Genomic DNA, 21,405 nt, shown 5'->3' on the forward strand with positions numbered 1-21,405 from the left:
TCTGTCCTTTGACCTTGTGTGCTCTCAGTAACAGAGCTGCTGATGCAGAGAGAGCTGGATAGTTAGAAGACACTGGCTTCTCCTGTCCTTTGTTAGAAGCTGCTAACAATGTCTCTGCATTTCTTTTTCCATTACTTTCTCATCTAGGCAGCAACTGGAGTTTCCACAGAGGTGTTACATGATCAGAAGTGTCTAGGCTACTCATTCTTCGTGGAAAACAAAAACCAAAACAAAACTGAGGACTTATTGTTGGCTCTATGCAGCTACATTTTGTTTAAGTTTAATTGCTATTTCTAGCATTATGTAGAGAAATCTTAAATAGGCAAAAGGGATCAAATTTGAATATACCTAAATGAACTGGAAGGACTATAAAAATGCTATTGAGGAACACACATAGCTAGAATCATACATATATGTGGGGGTGTGTTTGTATGTATATAGAAACAACATTTCCAATAAGACCAAACAGACTGACTGCCTAAAAAATCAAGCAATTATATATGGTAACCTCATATTTAAACAGTAAACTTGCAAAACATTTTTGGTAAAACACAGAGGCCTGTGTATTTAATAAGAAAATGCACTGGTTTGTATTACAGGAAACAAACAAAAAAAAAAAAAAAAGAAAATGAAACAAAACCAACAACAAAACAAAGCAAAACAGAAAACCAATTAGAAACCCAAACAAACAAAAAACCAATCAAACAGAAAATTATCTAATAAGATTTGTAATGTGCTGCTGTTTTACTTCTCATCTTTATCAGATGATTAATCACAATTTCCTAGAAATTTAGGAAACTGTAGAATTAGACCACAGCACTTGGAAAACTTTCATTCAACATTTTTTCAGAACTTAAAGGCCATCTTTGAAATGATAGACAAGAAAACACTACTGGTAATTATGTGCAGTATTTAGATCTCTTAATCAAATAAAAGTTGAAATATCAAAACTTTTTTTTTTAGTTATGCTCAAGGAATGAATTAATTTTGTTGATGAAGGCAGGGAAACTTAGCTGACAAATTGCACTATTTCAGGGGGCTGTTTTTCTGGTACTCTTGCAAATCCAGACAGGCTTTTTTAGGTCTTTTAGGGTTACCTCACAAAGTTCCTTTGTACATTGACATTGGCACCCAATGTTATATATTTCCAGTCAGTCAAAATTTAGCACTTTGACAATATGTAATGGCACAGAATAAAAAATTTGCATGAAGAGGGACACTAAAGACAGAAAGTCAAGCATTCAAACCTTAGGAAATACTAGATTTAATACAGCTGGTAGTACTTCTTTTCCATATGAGTGACATACTTGAGCTGAAACTTTCACCAACAGACAAGCAGATAGCCAGAAGCCATGAAGTTCATTCCTTCTAGTTACAATTTGGCCATTAAAACTACTCCAGTAGGGAAAAGGGTCAAATGACTGGGTATTAAATAGGCTGCTCTCTGGCCTATGTTTCTCAGCTGTGCTCATCTCATATAACTGGTATGCAACACTGAAACAGAGTTTGCATGCTGAAAAATGTGAAATCTTCCTTAAATAAATTCTTTCTTCTTATTTTTATAACCTGTTCTATGTTTTTATTTATAAAACTATATATACCTTGTGCTTTTCCATTATGCATTCTTCTTTTTTACTTCTTCCACAAGAAAGGGCTGAATGATTTTTTTATTGATAATGACAGATTAAAAGTTTGAGAGATGGAAATTTTGAAGTGGAACTCCTGGTCATGCTACAAATGTGCTGAGTACCACCTTTCAAACTCTCCTTTCCTTGTGCCTCAGTACCACCATAGGATTCTGGCCAAAATCCAGGACTTTGTTATGCAAGGCTGTCTACAAACAAAAAAGGACTCTTTTATTCCTCAAGGCTTTGCATTCACTACCATAAATGTGTATATAAAACTGATTTGAGTGATTCAAAATTTGATCCAAGGACCAATGAAGGGCATAGCACCGGTTGCACAGGAAGTCTGCAGGCTATTGCTTTTATGTAGACTTGGAAGGACTTTGCTGTCCGGAATTGCCCCTAAAGCTTGTGTTGTGTTTCTAATGAGCTGGCAGCTCTAGTCCAGGATCCAGACAAACCTAGGATCCCATAGTTTGCTCTTTGTCTTTTAAATGTGTTCCATGAAAGTACTGACAGACAACAGCCATGGTATGTAGCTCACAGGAAATGACAGATTTCCAGCCTGAACTGATACAGATTGAGGGGTGTAGGAGTTTCAAGATTCAATGAATCGTGAAACTTTCACATTTTACTTGTGTTTTCTGTGTTTTCTCTTCTGCATTATTCACTTTTGGGACTTGATTGAGGCCTCATTTATAGCAAGCTGATCCTACTTGGACTTTAGCTATCATCCTACTCACTGGAGTAAGGAAAACCTTTCCCCTAAGACTTCTGGCTCATGGCAGTGACCAGACATGTGAGGAACAAAGTCTTAACATTCTCCAAATCTAAAAACACAGGAAAATGAGGGCGTTGATATGACATGAAATAACTCTTTGACAACCTGTCTTTTCTTTGTTAAAATACCCCTTTCTTACTCAGTCCTGTGTATGATGATTTTCTTCCTGTGATCAATATAAAACTATGAGGAAACAGGATTTTACCTTTACCTTGCTGTAAATGTGAAAATGGTCAAGCTCTAACAACCTCCTAAGGATGAGGATGATTCCTTTTTGACTTCAAGTTCATTCATTTCTCACTGCTAGCAGTAATGAATGAACTTAAAGGGGAGAGTGATGACAAATTTATTAATTTACTCTGTAAATCATTGTCAGACAAAAAGTGAGTGTTCATCCTGCTGCGAACCTCACTTCTGAGTGTTACTGTTCAGGTTTTCTTGTCTTCAGTTCCAGCTAGTCAAAGACAGATGGTGTCATCCAGGTCTTTTAAAGAATCGTTTAACAGCAGCACTGAAAAAAATCTATCAGAATTAGGTGTTTGTAATTATTATCATCTGACATATCCTTGCTGTTATTAAAAGTGTCCTGTCTTTCTCAGGGAATTCTAAGAAATTTCTGAGAGGGTTATGAATTAGCAGGTGAAAAGGCAGATGCATGATTTTTAATTCTACCATGAAGACGATCGGAACATAATTCCCAGCACATTTGTATACTTTTTGTTATTTAACTTCATTATTAGTGTGAGTGACAAATCAAGTGAGCAAGAACACAAACGTCTTCTATGTTTTGCACAGAAAGATGCAGGCTATTTAATCTGAATGAAAAGCTTGTAGTCCTAGCTTTAAAGCAAATGACCTTACTGTCACAGCTTGTCAGGTAAGGGCAGAGTACATCGAGCATTGTGCACTGCAGAATTTTCAGCTGCCAATTATTTTCTCCTTCTCCACTTTTATTTATGGGCTAACTTGAAGACTAATGACTTTGCCCTCAGTGCCATGGTATGAAGATGAAATCACCCCAGTGCAGACCAGCCCAATGAATTTCACTCTGTACCTGACAGTGCTTAAGTCTTGAAGAGGATGCTTTTCTTCTTAAATTGTAGAACTCCCCTGACTTTTTTATTTCTGAATCAGTGCTGTCAGATGTAAAGACATTTGAAATATATGACAACCTCTGTTATAGGGTAGATGAAGACTGCAGCACATGATTAGCTGTTATTACTATTAGCAGTCATATTTTAGCTGAAACAATCACAAGGGAGTCCATCAAGCTGAAGGTACCTCCAGTGTAAACAAAAGATACATCTGTTTTCACTGTTTGTTCTTTGGTGTACCAGGAGATATATATAGATAGATATATAGATATATACATATATAGATGATATACAGATATGAGGGGAAGAATGGAAGGGAGAGAGCTGGGGATCTTGGGGAAGAGAGAATTCATAAGCCCTATTGATGCTTCTTTTGTACCAGACTTAATGGGAATATTGTCTTCAGAGCAATTGATCAAAATATCCTGTCAGTTCATCACTGAGGTAGTTGCAAAACCTCAGTATTTGAAGGAAGAATTGTTTCTTGTCCTTTTCTCATTTTGCCCAGCAGATTCTTACCACTGCAAAAGATCTGATAAAGAAACAGAAAATAAAAATAGACAAGACTCAACTGTAACATTGTGTTTGCCCAGGAATGATTGTTATATACATAATGCATTATTTTACTCTAAAGAGGAAGATGACTTGCACTGTCTGTGAAAAACACTCAAAGCAATCAAAAACCCTTTCATAAAGTCTGGAAATTGAGCAAAAAATACCCAATGGTTCTAACACCTACAGAAAAGGGAGACTGGGTTTCCTTTTTGTATCTGTATCTGTAGTTAGGCTTGTAGAAAAAGCTCAAATTCTATAAATTGTTTTAATGTCATGGACTAGGTGTGGGTTTGTCTTAGTTATTATTCATGTTTCCCTCCTGGTTTGCCCTAGGCATTCAAAATTTCTACTTGTCTGTAATTAATTATGGCTAGATATTTTTTCACAGCTGCAAGTCTCCTGGCATCCCCCAACCCTCCCCACCACCCCTCCTCCAGCTGTTTTTCTTCTCCCTGCCTCCTGTTCACATGCTGAATACTGTGCTTATGAAAATTATTCGTATAAATTACAGTCCCTGGAGACCCCACAAAGTTTCCAAGAGCTGTCTGAGTGTGCAGTGGAGACTTGGTAAATCAGGTCTAAGGTAATTTGTTGCATTTTTATCTCAAGTTTTTTCCAACAGTCTTTAAACTGAAATTAAAATGCTACATGGATTCTTTACAGCAGAAGTGTGTCTGTATGAGCCAGCTTCCTGATAGAATTCAAATGCCTATTTTTTTTCCATATTTTGCTGAAAAATAAGTGGTTTACAAGGAAGAAATTATTCTATCTAAACCAATACCTCAGGACAGTTACTTTTTGGTATTCCTTTATCACAAATACCATCTTTTGCTCAACTTTTGGTCAAGTGGAAGTTGATTACAGGATTATGTTAAATGTAGATTAGGGAAACAAAATCTTCTTTGAGTTATGACTTTGGGTTGTTGTTTAAGTTATACAATTTCCTTTAAGGAAGTACTTGAGTATATATATATTTATTTATATAAATTATTAAAGAGAAAGCAAAGCAAAATAAAAAGGAAGAAAAAACATGTTTTTAAACAAGCAGGTAGGTATAAAGTTAAACTAAAATCTGCTGACAGTGTTAAAAAGTGCAATGAAAAAAGACAGTAAATACAAAAACCTATATCTATGATACAAAAGTTTTTTCTTGGTAATATAAAAGCACAAAAGGATTTGTAGGCATTATCTCTATGAAAAAGTTTACAATGCTGTCACTAAACATGCACTCACATGTCTAAACCCAGTTATTTGCTGAATATTGCATAAAATGTCATAATAACCTTTAGTGGTCAAGAGTTCATCTATTCAGCTAAAGCATTTTGGAAAAAAAAAATTATTCAAATATCTTATGTCAAATCTAAGATACCTTTTCCTGAAATAAAATTGTGTTAGAAATGTTTAAAGTCTTTCATAAGACTCAGGAATCAAAACCAACCTCCTGATTTACACAGCACACTTACAAATAACGCTCTTAAAACTGACCTTATGTTTTGCTGCCATTTCACTCAATAAAAGAGCTGACATCAGTGACGGGAACCTCTCTTGCACTGCACTCATAGTCTTTGCTGTGGGTAGATGTGATAGACTTCTCAATATCCCTACATCCATGAGGCAACATTTGTCTCATAGGCTTGTCTTAAGGTAAGAAGCATCTGCAGTAAACTACATTCAAGCTGTCAGAAAAAAAAAAGACACATAATCATTTGGCAAATTAACACATACCTAGCCATTGAAATGCACCTCAACATCAGCAAGGGTCTCAGTGCACCCTCTGTGAATACTGTAAGCCCTAGGCTTTTTGACCTGTATTATATTTTAATGTCTATCTTCACCTAATGCTGATAAAAAATGTCACCGTCTGAAATACCAGAGAAGCACAACTTGATTGCTTCAGGGTCAACTTCCCTGTAAAATCTACCCAGTATTGCTTGGAGTCCTGAAAAGCACCATTCTTAAAGTTAGAGGGAGGGGGAATCTCACTCACTTCATCATCAGCCTCCTTTGTTCATGACCATATTTTCACATGTTGTTGGAAACCTGTGGCCCAAAGGCATTTTTGTCCATGAAGTCAGGGCTGTCACAGCAGCCTTGGTAGAAAAAATCTTGGGGGAGTTCATCCAGTATTGTGCTAGGAAGAGACAGGCTGAGCTTAGATGGAATTGTGTTAGGAAATGAATGGTGAATCCTGCTAAGATTGTGCCAGTCTTTCGCTGAGAAAAGAAGTGGTGATATGTAATGTAAGGAAAGCTGAGCTCAAAGGCTAACAAAAAGGATAATGGAAACCCACCAGAGCAATAAAGTGGAGCAATCTGGCTAATGAATAGGTCACTAATCCAGTATAAGTGTGACCAACAAAATGCTAAACAAATGCTTGACATTCTACAGTCAGTGCAGCAAAACAGATTTTTCTAAACAAGGGCATCTGCATTTGGCCTAATATTTAGCACAAAGTGTGGCATACCATGACTTCCCTGTGGCTCAAATCCTAATCTCTGTCACTCAGTTTTCTCATAATGCTTTGTGTAAATGCAGTGAGAGAATCTCTGTGTACAGTTCCACAGAACCCAGCTGCCTCTGGAGCTGACACAGCTGCACACATTGCAGGAATTACAATCTTTTTAAAACTTCAGTAAGTACCTTGTGTAGTATCCTTTCTCATTTCTCCAGTTACTCCACTGTGTGTGGAGATACACACACACACAGACAAGAGGTAATGATATCACAAAAACACAAAAAGGTAAGGAAGAAATTAAGCTACGGATAAATTTGCATATCACTTGAAACCAAGGTCATCCATCTTTTTAGCAAAAGCACTAAAAAAGGAACCTAATTGAAATTAAATCAATTCTAAGAGATATATGTGCATGTTTACTAGCAGAGGGAAAGTATCCTAGTTTTGCTTGTGCTTGATAGCAAAGTGTTTACATAATGAATACAGACATCTGTTAATTACCTCTATGCTGCACCATTGCTTTAAATGTGCTTGAATATCTTGGAGCATTCAGTTTCAGATAATTATTTCTGATGAATGTGAGTACATTTTAACTGTTTTGTAGTGGGGTATTTAATTCTTCTTCTAACTAGAGTGCTTTCATGATAATAGACCTCACTTTCCTTCCTCAGTAGACACAGGAACATCATTCATTTTGTTTATAGCACAATTTGTAGACAATCTTTTAAGGTTTCATTTTGGGAGAGAGTTTGCTTAGTGACAGTTGTTTCAAATTTATTCCTGCATTTGACTTTGGCATGTTTTAAATAGCTGTTTATTCCCCGTCTACTCACCTGATCATTTAAAGGGTCTACCTTTCATTGGTCTAACAAATCATTACAACATCAAAAAATCACAGTCCTGATGCAGAATTCATTTTTAGATTACTTTTACTAATTGGTTTTCTGTTAGAAACAGGTTCTCTACTTATTTGATAAGTAGAAAGAAAAACTAATAATTTGTAGGATCACTGAACCTACAGCTTCAAACAGCAGTAGGTTAAGAAATCCTTGTGAGGAGAAAAGAGCCACAGATGTACAAGCTGTATGCTATGTAAGAAAGGTTAAATACAACTGATCATCCATCCTGATGGGGTAAGTGCCACCTTGAAAGAAGAATCACTGCTGAGGATTTGCCTTCTTCCACACACTTATGAAAGTAAAATGGGAAGCAATCTTCTGGGGCTGAGACTGGAGACAAAATTAAAGTACAATGTAATAGTTACCTCTGAGGACTGAAACTGAGATCTTTTGAGGGAACACAGATTATGTACAATACCCTTGAAATACAGTATTTAAAGAATGAGAACTGATTATAGATACAGAAAATAAGATATTGTGGCTGGTACAATTAAAGTTTGAGGTCAGGTAGAATGGAGAGAGCTTACTGAAAAATAGGCTCAACTATCTAAGTTTTCTTAAAAATCAGTACAGATGTAGTAGGGGCCTTTACAGAAAGGAAGCAAATAGTCAAATAGTAACATGGAATTTTAAGACTATGTGACATTACTCTCTTCTGTATTTTGTCTCTTTATTGGCTATTTAGATTACTATTTAGAAGAGGGGTGCTGTTATGCTTTTTTCTATGTGACAGCTAGAAAGTAACTTAAATTTTCTGTCATCCAAACCTGTGATTTTTTCCAATCTAAGCCTCTTTTGATGTAACTGGGGGCCATGTCCTCTTGTCCTTGTTACTTGGGAGAAGATACCAACACCTAGTTTTCTACAGCCTCCTCTCAGGTAGTTGTAGAGAGTGATAAAATTTCTCCTGAGCCTCTTCTTCTCCAGGCTATACAACTGCTGTTCCTTCAGCTGCTTCTCATTGGACTTGTGCTCCAGACTCCTCACCTGCTTCATTGCCCTCTTTTGGTCACTCTTATCATACACATGGAGATTTTGTGAGGTTATCTAATCAAGTGCTTCATTCCGGAGTGTGATCCGTATAAACCTTTTCTCAAATTATTTTATGTCAAAGCTATCCAACCAACTCAAGGCATGAGCTGAATCACAGCATCCTTTTATTCCCAATGTGCCTGCCACAGGTTGGTTTCAGTTTTGTACGAGGTATATGCACAGATGTCATGTGAGGATGAACGCTGCAGGAAGTGCCGGTGGAAGGGTAGGAGTAGTGGTAGAAGCTCATACAATTGGGTTTTACTGACATTTTCTGGATGCAGTAAGCGCCATACTTCTTCCAGTTTTCTGGACCAAATTCAACACAAAGTTATGCACTTCAGTACTGTATTGAACTCAACTGGCATATAGGGGCTGAAGTCAGCATTAACTATAGCCATCTGTTATTTTGTCATGCCACAGTCAATTATTTTTATTTAGCTCTTTCAGTCATAAAAAATAAAACTGTCAAAGTTGTCAAGAACGCCAAGAAATGAAGCCTCTGAGCTGGGGCTCTGAGATTTTTAATATTTCTTCCAGTATAGATCCTTGTGCCCTAAAAATCCTGCCAGAAGTATGTTTGGTCTGGTAGTTCGATAGGATGTGATCCAAAGACTTGTGGTTAGTAGAACAGATGCAGCAAAGAATTCATCATTTACCTGCACAGACCTTCCAACAGTCCATTGAGTAGTGCAGATATTAAAAATGTACATTTCATTAGATGACTGCTTCTAGTATCCACACACTAAAATATTACCATTGCTGTAATGCATTCAGATATAGAGAAGTGTAATTACAATTCTTGGTGTTTTAAATTAGGTAATTTTTAAAACAGGTGAAAATAGTAGAGTTCTTCATGATTTTTTTCTCTCAGAGCTACAGTATGGGAAAGTTCAGCATCTGTGAGGGAATCATGGAAGAAATGGAGGTTTCTCTTTTTGTCAAAGTGATATACAAAGAAAGACATTTAACTTTCTGGGATATGTTGAGTAGCTGAATGGGGCATTATTTTATTGTCCTTCAATCAATTAGACCTGTTCAGAGGAGAGTTTTCTTACTTCTGTCATAAAAGAAAGCATTTAAAACTTTAGGATGACTAGAAAACATTTGGGGCATTGCTAATTGTGGGATACTTTTAATATTTTTATAAACTCCTATTTTTTTAAATAATTTTATGATTTTGAAATATTTTGAGACCAAATAATACTGATTTTAAAATGTCAAATGAGACTGAACTAATAGGAAAAAAATTATTTGAGCAAGGCATTGCCCTTTCCAATGTCAATTTTTCCTTTAAAAATTCCTATATCATCCATTTTCAGCTCAACATTCACAGAAGTTTCTTTTCTTGGCTTCGGCTGAATCCCAGGTAATCTTGTCTCCGTAATTGCCCAAGGTGAAAGGGACATCCCAATTTAGCATTTCTGCTAAGGGAAATACCACATATGCTCCCTGATTTACGTTACAAAAAAATTGAAACCCTGACATAAAATTGATTAAATTGTTGACAGATGCAAAGATCAATTAGAGCATGGTAGGATTCCTAAATTTCATTCTTAAAATATCTCAGTATAGAAATAAGAAAAATTCAAAGTCAAGTCAGAAGAGTTGCTGGACCTCAAAAGAAGAGAATCCATAAATTTCCTTTATTTCTTCAAAATAACACTAAAGACATGAAGATTTTAAGAGTAGCCACTCTGCTTGAAGAGACTTTCTGCCTCAACTGGTCTTTTGGAAGGAGAATATGAGAAAATGCTCAGAACAGGAAGATTTTCACTGGAAAGTGGTTCCATATTGTTCAAAAGAAAGCAGAGCCCCATTTGCTCTCTCTATTATTCACCTTTCTCGGTGGTTATTCAGTTTCTCACAAGCTCCTATTTGAAAGGAAAGTCAAGAAGTGCTTTCAGGCAAGAGAATCTGTAGAACCAGTGTCAACTCTCTCTCTTTCCTTCTTGATGGATTTTTTAAATGAGACATATTGCTGACTAATTTCTCAGTGTATCTCCCCTTAAATTAATTTAATCTAGTCAATTCAATCCTTTGTAATTTCTAAGCCAGGATTACTTGTGAATGCTGCACCATCAGCCTTGTGTCTTTGGTATAATTTATCTTTACTAATAGAAGTCAAAGTAGGGATTTATGTCAGTAATTTGGGGGCTGGGATTAGATGATCTTTCATCAAATTGTTTAGACTTTCAGGAGGTGAGTGGTCTCAAAAGTAAAAATATTTTATGCGTGCTAGATAAGCTTAATTGTCCTAAGGTCAGTCTTAACTGCAAGAGTTCCTCCCGCTTTTGCTTTTAGGAACCACATATTTCTAAGGATCTTATCCTGTCCAATGCCAGAGTATTGAAAAAAATTAATTTGAATTATAATCATTCGTCAGTTTTTATGACCATGTACAGTAATGAGAAATTTTCCATAATACCCCTTGTCAGACCAATCAAGGGTGAATCATTAGCTCCAACTTAATATCTAAGGGCATCTGAGGTGACGAGACATGTGGGGAAGGGACAAAAGAGCTGTAAGAATCCTTGAAAATAGCGAAATCCAGTGGAAATAAAACTTTTGTCCTAGAGTATGTGGTCTGCAGGTTATAACTGCAAAGGGCAGAGCCCTGGGTATAGGGTGAATCTAAAAGCATGGCTTTAATGCTCCACAGTATGACTATTAAAAATTTAGCTAAATTTTATCAAAACCTTTCATGAGTTAGTTTTGCTTCAATCCTAGTTTTGTTTGCCCTGTGTTTAATCCTGTTAATTAGATCTTGTTTATTTCCGAGTAACTCACTTCCAGATTATTACATTTGCTGCCATAGTTGCATTGTTCATTAAATTGTCTGTAATATTCATTCTTCTTATCAGTTTTAATATAAATAAAATTCTTCCCAGATATTTTTGGATGAGAGAAAATACCAGCATTTAGTATGCCTGTGCCCTTCACAATGTTTTTACAGGCACTGCTTTGCAGATCCTAAATGGACTAAACTGCTTTATACCTCCCTCAGATCGATTATGGAAATGCAGGGATTTATACAGAGGTGCTCACATAGTAAAAACCTGGGTCTTGTGAGAGGTGCAAAATTGTATACCTTTGAAATTTTCATACTTTGGAGTTTGCATTCTTCAAATCACTGCTAATCACCAAATTATATGTGCTTAACACTACATTATTAGTTCAGTAGGTGTTTTATTTGTATTATTGAAATAACTTCAGTTCCTCAAGTCATGAAGCCATATCTTTTAAAACTGAGTCCATTCCTACCTGTAGTACATTCTTTATTTGTTTTCCTTTGTATGGCTGGGCTGATAATTAAGCAATGTCTAATAAAATCAGAGAAAATTAATTACTCCAGTAGCAGTAGTCTGGTTCTATTAAATCATTATATAAACAAATTAATAATGATACAGAATCTTATTACTCTGAATATGTCATTTGCTGATACATATATAATGCACTTCTTTTTTACGTACCACTGAATGCTTATAAAGAGGAAGAAGATGATCATAATCAAAACAATGATAAATCTCACACTAATATCTGCTACTTTCATTCAAAGGCACCCTGAAGCACTTTGCAGACTGTTATATATAGGAAAAGAAATTAGGAATAGAAAATTACACTGAGATTTCATCAATATCTCCTGGTAATAATTACAGGATTTGATCAGATTCATTCATCTCCCATTTGGCTATTAATAGGAATATGACACTCTCTGAATTCAATCTTTATTCTCTTGAGGGGATTTTCTTTGGTGAGTAAAAACTTCAGAGACTTTCTCCACCCTATTAATGTGCAAAGTCTTTAAATACCGTCAGAAACATTATCACTTGCAGGAATTGAGTGTTCGAGCTGTGATTATTTCTAAGTGTGTTGTACAAAGTCAAGCATAGTAATCAGTCTTTGGTTTAAAACTTTTTTGATTTTGTTAGCACTGATTAGTATGTCCAGAGGAACTGCAAATATGTCAGAAAAGCATAACAGAACCAGTCAGTCTCTGAGTCTATTCGTCTTATTTGTGCATGTGTGGCCCAAAAATCATCATTATCCCATTTTTGTTAAGAGGGAAAGAACTACCCAGGTTCTGCTGGTGAAAAGACGATTCATCTCTCTCAACTCTTAGTTCAACACTCCCAGTCCTCAATAGTTTCAGTATGGGGGAAAATGCTACAATGATGACACAAGTAAGTGATGGCCAGAAAATAAGGCTATTTCTGAAAAGAACTCTAACATTTATTGTTGTGGCAACAGCTTTAAAGTGACCATATCACTAAGTGCATAAATAAAATATTAAAATGAGTAAAAAATTATCAGTAAAGAGACAGAAAATTGTTACTGCTGCTTTTTATTTCCTTCAAAGAAAGTGAAAGCTATTGGTGACAGGAAAACTAACATCCTTATTTGGAGCTGAAATATTAGCTGGTTTTGTGAAAGAGGAAAGAAAGAAAGAAGAGAAATGCCAATAGTTTTCTTTTTACCACTCTTCAGCGAATTCTTTGTTTTAAATAGATATGCCCAATGTTCTTTAAAATGTTCTTTGAAAGAGTAAAAATCAGGAAAGAAAGCCAGTCTCAGAGGAAAACCAGAAAGAGTAAAGTGATGACCTACATTTATCCTCTTTTAGAAGGAAGTGGGTCCCAAGGATGCAGTCTTTAGCTGTGACAAAGATTAGGTCTACATACCTGCCTTTGTTATTCACTTTTTTCTTTCTTAAATGGAAAGTCCTTTAATCTTTCTTTTCTTATACTGCTTGTCTCCTAATTGATGGAAAGGATGCCTTTGTAAAGGGCATGGCGATCTGGGGATGATCACAATGTGAGGGAGCAGCCTGCCAGGGTTCCTGCTCTCCATTTTCCTCCCTTTCTATCAATGTCCTGTGGCAACCTCACCGACAGAGCACCTGGTGAATCTGTGTCCAGACAAAGAGGGCTAATGATCTCAGCAACTCAAAGAGTCAAATAACATAAAGGAGCAAGTTTTCTGAAGGGGAAGAACACACAGATTAAGGAAAGCAGTCACCTGCTATTTGGAAAACTCCACTAATTAAATCTCTAATTACTCTCTTCATCACAGAGAACAGACATTAGTTCCAGTGAACTGCTGTTCGAAAATGTGATGGTTATTTTCTTAACTAATTCAGTTGTGCTTCTTTTTAAAAGAACATTTTGCTTTCCATCTCTTCAGATGGACAAATAAGGGTGATGACTGGAGATGCTACAGGAAAACAGTACTGTCCTGCTGGAAGACTCGGAACATTACCACAGATCGTGCAGATCCCTGCTGCGCTGCCCAGTTATTAGCAATATAATGAGGACGATCTTGGAGTCATCCAAGTTAGAGATGAAAAGGACTTTCATTTTCCTGAAATCATTACAAGTTCTCAGTTATAGTCATATTGTGGGGTTCAGTTAACTTTTCTAGATACTGAATTCATCCTTAATCCTGTGATATTTTTGAACAAAGGAATTGATTTTTTTTAGATCAAAAAGTTCCTTACTTTAGATACCCAGTTACATGTCAGGATAGAGCTAAAAACAAAGTGGGGGGGGGGGGGGGGGCAAAGAGAGAGAAATAGATGGATTTATTTTGTTTCCTCTTTCTTTCTTTTCTGTCAAAAATTTATAATCTTAACACTATATATAGACCATTTTTTCCTGTGTGGATAATTTAGCCCTTTATGTGTGTGTTTATATATAAAAAAAAAAAAAAGCAAAAACACAAACAGAGCAAAACAAAGAATACAAGCCAACAAAAAAAATATTGCAACCAAAAAAACCCACAGAGGCAAACCAGCTGAGAGACAAAGTACCCCATTAAATATTGCTTATTTCATTTTCTATTTGGAAGAAAGAACACTCTATGCCAGTTGGGTTCATCTCTTGACATAATAAAGGAAAAATATTGCTGCTGTGCACAGTGATTTGGTCTAAGCATGAAAAAAACACTGGGTTTCTTGCTGCAGTTGATGTGAGGAGCTCAAAGACATGACTATAAATTGAATTTTTGTGGTCTTGCTAACTAAAATGAGGTCTGAGTTGCATGCAATTGTGTCATACCTATTCGTTTGGTGCTTAGATCAAGGAACATCATTTCATATGCTTCACAATTGCTTTCCTTTTGTGTCTCTGTAATTCAGGAAGAAAGACAGTGGGATGCTGTCATACAAAGAGCACCTACCAGTCAGCCAGGTGGTGGTTGGAGACCTTGACCGGCCTGGGTCTGAAGCCAAGGTGACCGTGGGTCCTGTGCGCTGCCAAGGAGATCGTAAGTTCTCTGGTTTTCTTCTGCTTACTCCGGGGTAGAAAATCAGTTGGAAAGGGGTGACTTTGGAGACACTCCATGGGAAATTATGGCTGTCTGCTCAAAAGACCTTTTGCTATGAAAGCATGATGCGATCTGAGAAATTTTTCTGTGAAAATACACATATAATGGCTTACCTTTTAATTTATAATATCAGTATTCTTCTTTATTTTATGGTAAATGTGGCAACCTGGATTATTCAACTAAGTTTATGTAGATGAGCAGTAATAGAGATTGCATAATAATATCTCTCAACATCTGTGCTTCTCTTCAGCGCTCTTGTCAGCATCATTACCATTACTATGCTTCTATAAATGATGGCAAAACTCATCACTGTAATCTCTGGCTGTAGGTGAACAAAGTTTGACAAGATTGTTACCAGATGCTAAGTGTGTCAGGACTAGATGTTTCCATGGAAAGCACTGGGAGTTAGTTGGGTTAGGGTTAGGGTTAGTTTTTTTGTTGTAGTCTCTGTTTTCCAGGCTGAGTGATGATAAGAGGTGTACATCCTCCAGTCTGATCATCTACTGATAGAGTTAATCATTATCTTGTATAAATTTCTACTGCACACACACTCAAAATTGGAATGCACTAAGGAAAATTGTAGTCTTGCTTCAGTCTCTTTTATATTTCAGGAGGTGAAATTCACTACCAAAGGCAGAGCAACTGTTTAAGGCCCTTCTAAATCACACTTCAAAAATTCAGACTCTGCAATTGACACGTGTTTCATTTGTCCGCTGTGTTTTAAGGCTGTTCTCTTATAATAGGTGCAGTAAGAAAAGGTTGTCTGATTTAATTTAAAACAACTAATATTCGTGTGATCTATAAATAATATAACACCCATTCACAATAAACAGTACTATAACTCAGCCTGTAAGACAGACATGATGCAGAAGTATTCACTTCATATATTTGTTGCTTGTCATTTAGGGTGTTTGACCAATCACAGGTCAGTCTGTGTTTGTCTGTGTCTCATCTATGTTTGATAAACTTTTTTGTAATAGACTCTTACAAATGATGACAAAAATAACAAATATTATTTTTCATGCACCCATATTCCTCATATCCTGAATTTGAGTGCATCTAGAAATGTCAGTCTCTAAAGTGTGAGCCATTTCTAAATATTAGTATAAATGAAACCTCATCTGAGCAGGCAATAGCCTTTATTAGAGTGTGACTGAGTGACACAGCCTTTTGGGAAACTGGATGGGTGTATACCTACCATCCTGATTAATTTAATTTTATCCATGAACTTTACAGATATGATTCATAGTTTTTGAAAAACTTTGCCTATGAATAAATTTGAATTTCCTTCCATGACCATATATTACTGTCAAAAATCTGGTATAATTTTACTCACAGGAGATAATATAGACCCCAGTCCTTTGCAAAGCTCCTGTTTTATATTCCCAGTGAATTTATTAAGCATTTCCCTTTGTATTCTTTCTTGAATGTATACAACAGCTGCTCTTTTACCTTGCGGAAAACAAGGTTTCTGCTCCAGAGAAAATTCCAAAATTTTAAACTGTGCTTTTATTCCAATTTTGAAGAAAGATCCAAAGTACCAAATTTCTGGGAAAGGATTAAAAACAACAACAGCAAACCACACACCAGTTGATTTGTGTGTGTGTGTGTGTGTGTGTGTGTTACATGCATCAAAACCATTATTAGTACTCAAGATGTTGAGTGTCAGCACAGCACAGTTATGTGTTCAGTCAAATTCAGTTGTAAGTTTAAATGAAATTAGTTCTAGTTATGAAGACTGTCTAAGAAATAGATTTTTGTTTTGCTTGCAAGAAAGGTGGAAAAAGTGACCAGTCAAATAAAAATTTACCTATTTAGAAGAATTTCTCATTGTGGTTGCAGCAAATACCATGACAACTTGTCTTGCCCTGTGGGTTGTCCATACCATGTGTTGTTTTAATCCATAGTCCAGTGATATTTTGCAGCACATGAAGTGATACTTCCCCCACAGAATTACAGAATAATTTGCCACAAACCTCATTACTAACATTTTGTAACATCTAGGGACAGGGACATGTCACCTGGGCCAGCTCACAGCCGTACCTGAGTACAGCAGTAAGAGTACCACAGAGCTGATGGTCTTTGCAGCCCTTAAGAAGAGACAGCTGAAAGCTCAAAATCTGAGAGCAAAGAGGGTTAAAGAAAGCAAAGATTTTTGTCATTTCATACATTTCACTTCTTCCCATGCTCATCAAATTCTCAAGAATCCATTAATCAGCAGAAGCCACAACAATTAATGGTTCCTACACTGTTGACTGACTAAAGTAAATCTGAAAATCATTCATCTCAGTGCAATTTGTTTTGACACGAAACAAGGAAGATTGCAGAATCATAACTGTTTTCCTGTTGCAAAAATAACTATATTCTTCTTTCAGAAATATAGGTTTGATTTTGGTCCCATAAATGACGATTGCATTTTTATTTTTGCCTGATTTATTACCTGATGAGGGCTGTTCTTGAAGAGCAGATATTGTTGGAGATAAGGATCAGAAAACTGGTTCATGCGTGATTGCACACCTCCAGAAGTATTTTTCATATTTAACTGCACCTCACAAAACACTACTTGCATTATGAAAAGTAGTCAGCAAAAAGGGCCTTTATTGCCCCTCTAAAGATCTGCTTAAGCTGTTGAATTCTATCAGAATGATGAAGTCTCATCTAGTCACTGTGGCAAAAATCCCATAAATCTGGTCTGGGGCTTGTTTTGCGCCTTGGATTAAATATGCAGGATGCCTCTTTCCTATTTGCCATTTTAGTGTTGAGGAATGCTTTCTTAATATCTAATGATATTTCTAAGTGGTGACCTATCAGGGAAGCAAACTTATCAAATTTCATGGAGAACAGGTGCACAAAGAGGAAATTAATTTGGTGGGGGTTTCTGACACTCTGTTGCAATGATTCAAAGGTCAAGCAAGGTTTTCAGGAAATGTCCATTCTACACATACTTAAAGCAAAGCAGTCCTTCCTGACCACAGCTCTATGAGTGTTCTAACTGCAGAATGACAGTGGCAGTTTATCAGCACATTCTCAATAGGCTCTTAGCAGAACAGGAATTAAAAGAATAAACAAAGAAAACCAGTCCTTAGTCTCCATAGTAATACTGGATAAGGGAACTACTCTTGTTTTTCCTGAAGTAAAGTTATTCTGTGCGGGATCTAGAAAAAGGGGCATGATAGAATTACAAATTAATAATTTTTATTCTTCAATTAACCTTGAGACACTGATTAAAATCCCTTTACAGACCTATTACAGTTTTTCTAATACTTATTAGCTGACTCCTCAGCAGCCCTGCATTTAACCTTGGTCAACCAGTAACAGAAATACCTGGTCCATCTCTTTATTTTTTATTTTTTATCTTTATTTTTTATTTATTATTTCACTGTAATGCAAAGGGGCACCTTGAGCCTTTTCCCTTTAGAGAAGAACACCAGTGTACTGAGGGGTTATTTGTGTCTAAGCTCAGCCTGAGGTGGTAGATCAAGGCTTCAAAAGCAGATCTGGTAATTTCTTTTGAAACCAAACTGAAGAACTTAGCTTGCCATGGTGTGGCTACTGCTACAGAGATTTTATTGATAATCATATTGAATCAAAATTACTTTTGCAGCCTCTTGCACCTTCTGAAGAATTTTTTTCATTCCCCTTAGGAAAATATCAGTTTTCACAAAGCTTCTATATTTGCCACCTGCTAAGAATATTCTCTTCCCAAGGACTTCCAAGGATTTTGATTCGAGTTTGCTCTTTATAAGCCCAGAGGGGAAGGGACTGAGTATTCTGCTCTAGATTTGCTTTTCTCCTTGAGTCTATTTTCCTTTTGTCCCATTTCCTCTATAGCAAAGACAGAATTTAAAGGGGAGATGCTTTTTTACACAGCTCAGATTTATGTTTTTTCCATCTCCTCTGCTGTATAGTTTTTATCCTCCCAGTAAGACTTTGATTTCAGAGCCATGAATCAATTTCTTGTATATTACTTCTATTATCTGTAATCTTCAACATGTGGAGGAGGAAGCAGCTGCATTGACTGTGGTTCTTTCTAAGCTAAGTTTTCATGAAGACCAGTATCAGCAGTGTGCTTGTAGAACCTGCAGAGACAGACAAAAAAATGTCCTCTTGACAGATAACAGAAGTTCAGAAACGAATCAAAACTCAGTTCTTCCATCAGGGCATTGAAATCTTTTTGAGCTTGTATGCATATGACTGTGCATATGTGTTCAGGGGAAATATACCTTGAGTTCTTTTTTTTCAGTGATTTTGATTATGGCTCGTTATTACTTCTTTCATTACTGATACTTTGTTTCTTTAGCTTGTAAATTTCACTTCTGGCTTTGCTCCTTTTAGAATGTTCCGGCAGAGCTGGTTTATTTACTCAGACAGTAGTATGGCCATGCACGTTTCTGGGTTTGTATTGAAACCACAGTGTAGTTATCTAAACCAGACAGCCACTTCCAGGGTCACTGCTTAGAGGCTGGTATCCTTGGTAAGGTGTGGGTTTGTATTCCTTAAGTACTTCTTATTCATCACCTGTGCACGTTGGTGACTCAGAGCTGTCACTTGTAATGAAAATAAATTAACTGTTTCATGTGCACGCTAAATCCATTTTCATTACATTGCAAATTGAGGGCTCTTTCAACATGCTGAACTTGTTTTTCAAGGGTACCACCTGAGTTTCAGGGAAAAAATAGCAAAGTCTTACAGTGCAGTTTCCAGTTACACATTAAACTTATGTCCGAGGTCAATTTTCTTGTAGGAGATGCAGTGCGTCCACTCAGACAGATCTGCAGTGCTGTTACTGTTACATGCATAGGTAAGCTGGAAAGTATCCCAGAAAAAAAAAATAAATGACCAAACAAACACAATGTATTTGAATTATTGAAAGATTCAACTGGAATTGAATCCTCTACTGGAAGTAGAAACAATTTACTCCTACTCTATCTTGGACAACATTCCAGTTACATAGTGACTTGCCTTACATGTTAATGAAAGTGAAAACACTGTATCAAATGAAAACTAACATCTGTGATGCCCCCTACCAAAAAACAAACCCCATCCAGAGTGCTCTCAGAAAAATACAAAAATTTCTCTTTTGAAACTCCTGAAGCAATGATTCTGCCAGAGGCTTATGTGGTGGGATTACAGATCTGAATTTTACACTGTTCCCTTTGAAGATGTTAATTACTTCTCTCCCACTAAGGTTTGAAAACCAGTGAAAATCTCTCTATTTTTCTACATTTCCTTTTTTTTTTTTTTTTTTTTTTTTTTTTTGCTTATACTGCTAGATATTTCTACATACATTTTAATAGTAGTAGTAGTAGTAGTAGTAGTAGTAGTAGTAGTTTCTTATGATTTTCAAATAAATTGTAATATTTTCTGTAAGGAAAATACAAATCAAAACTTGATCCTTCTAAGACTTTAAATTTTTTTCACCAGTACCTATAGGTACCTTCAGTACACATGAAAATTTGTCTGCTGTATTTCCACATCTATTACCACAGCATGTCTTTATGTGCTGCACTGAATTGTAAATTGTGCTGTTCAAGGGGAAATACAGATTCATCCAAAGAACATCAAGACATTGTGCTTGCTGCTTATCACAATTGTTCCAGTGCTACCAGCAAAACAGGAGAAAGAAAAGTGTCCTTTCAATAAAAGCAGCCTGCCAGCCAAGTACTGCCAGAAGTACTATTTTTGGTTCATTTGATTTTTTTCAGTGGATTACGCTGAGGGTGACAAAACTACGGTCTTCGATTCAGATTTGGGTAGGAATCTTTGCTTTAGTTCATCAAACTGCTGAGGTTCTCTTTCATATGCAATTGTTTTCCTCAGAGACCCAAGAGAAAAAAAATGACCCACTAGGTCAAACTTTTAAAGTAAAAAAAAAATCCATTCTTTTGCAGTTGTTTAATATCCAATTTAAATATTGTCATTTCTCATTCTTAAGACTTTCCCTTCACCTTTAATCCTGTTTCATAATGCATAATTAAATTTATTGTGGAGTTTAACTAGAATTTATTTTCATCTTCATGCAGAAATATTTTCTCTAGGAAGCAGTGCTTAAATGGTCTCCTGTGGAGTCTTAATCTTTCATAGAGAACTCTTCATTTTCTCACCTCCCAGGAAAACTTGGACTGTGGCCTGTTATCTCATAGGCTGTTTCTGGCCATGTAAACAAAACTTTGCCTGTCTTGAAAATAGCAGCTGGAAAATCTCCATTGGTCTCATGAATTTAGGGCATTTCATGGTGAAACATGCCAGAAAATTTAAAGGTGGATATGGGATAAAGTCCTTCTCATACATGTGTTCTTGTATCCTTCCTAAGCAGCCAAGTGCTCCAAGTGGTGGCATTCTGGCTGGTAGCTTTGTCATCCTTTTTAATTGGAATCAGTTCTCTATAATTACACTCAAAAGTGACTCCCTGATGTTGTCCACCAAAAACTTCTGAATTTAATTTAGGACCCCCTTTTATGTGTGTTTTCAGCAAGATAAGCACTGCCTTAGATGATCCATCGTGAACAATACCAAAATGAGAAGACCTAATATCTCTGAAATTGCAAATCAGCTAGAATTGCCTTTGAGTTTGGGAAATGGGGAGTGGTAGGCAGTGTGAACAGCATTTGAACATGTGTGGTTGGAATTATTTAAGTTC

At 36.3% G+C, this 21,405-nt stretch overlaps 1 protein-coding gene across 1 annotated transcript in view; it reads left to right on the forward strand.

Moving 5' to 3' along the window:
• The window catches only part of CNTNAP2 (contactin associated protein 2), a 1,014,330-nt gene that overhangs the window by 836,086 nt on the left and 156,839 nt on the right, over positions 1-21,405 (forward strand). Inside the window, exon 15 of the mRNA XM_059850210.1 lies at positions 14,578-14,705. Coding sequence (XP_059706193.1) covers positions 14,578-14,705 — 128 coding nt within the window. The remainder of the gene's footprint in view (positions 1-14,577; positions 14,706-21,405) is intronic.

This window comes from Haemorhous mexicanus, chromosome 1 (assembly GCF_027477595.1).
Source record: "Haemorhous mexicanus isolate bHaeMex1 chromosome 1, bHaeMex1.pri, whole genome shotgun sequence".
NCBI lineage: Eukaryota > Metazoa > Chordata > Aves > Passeriformes > Fringillidae > Haemorhous > Haemorhous mexicanus.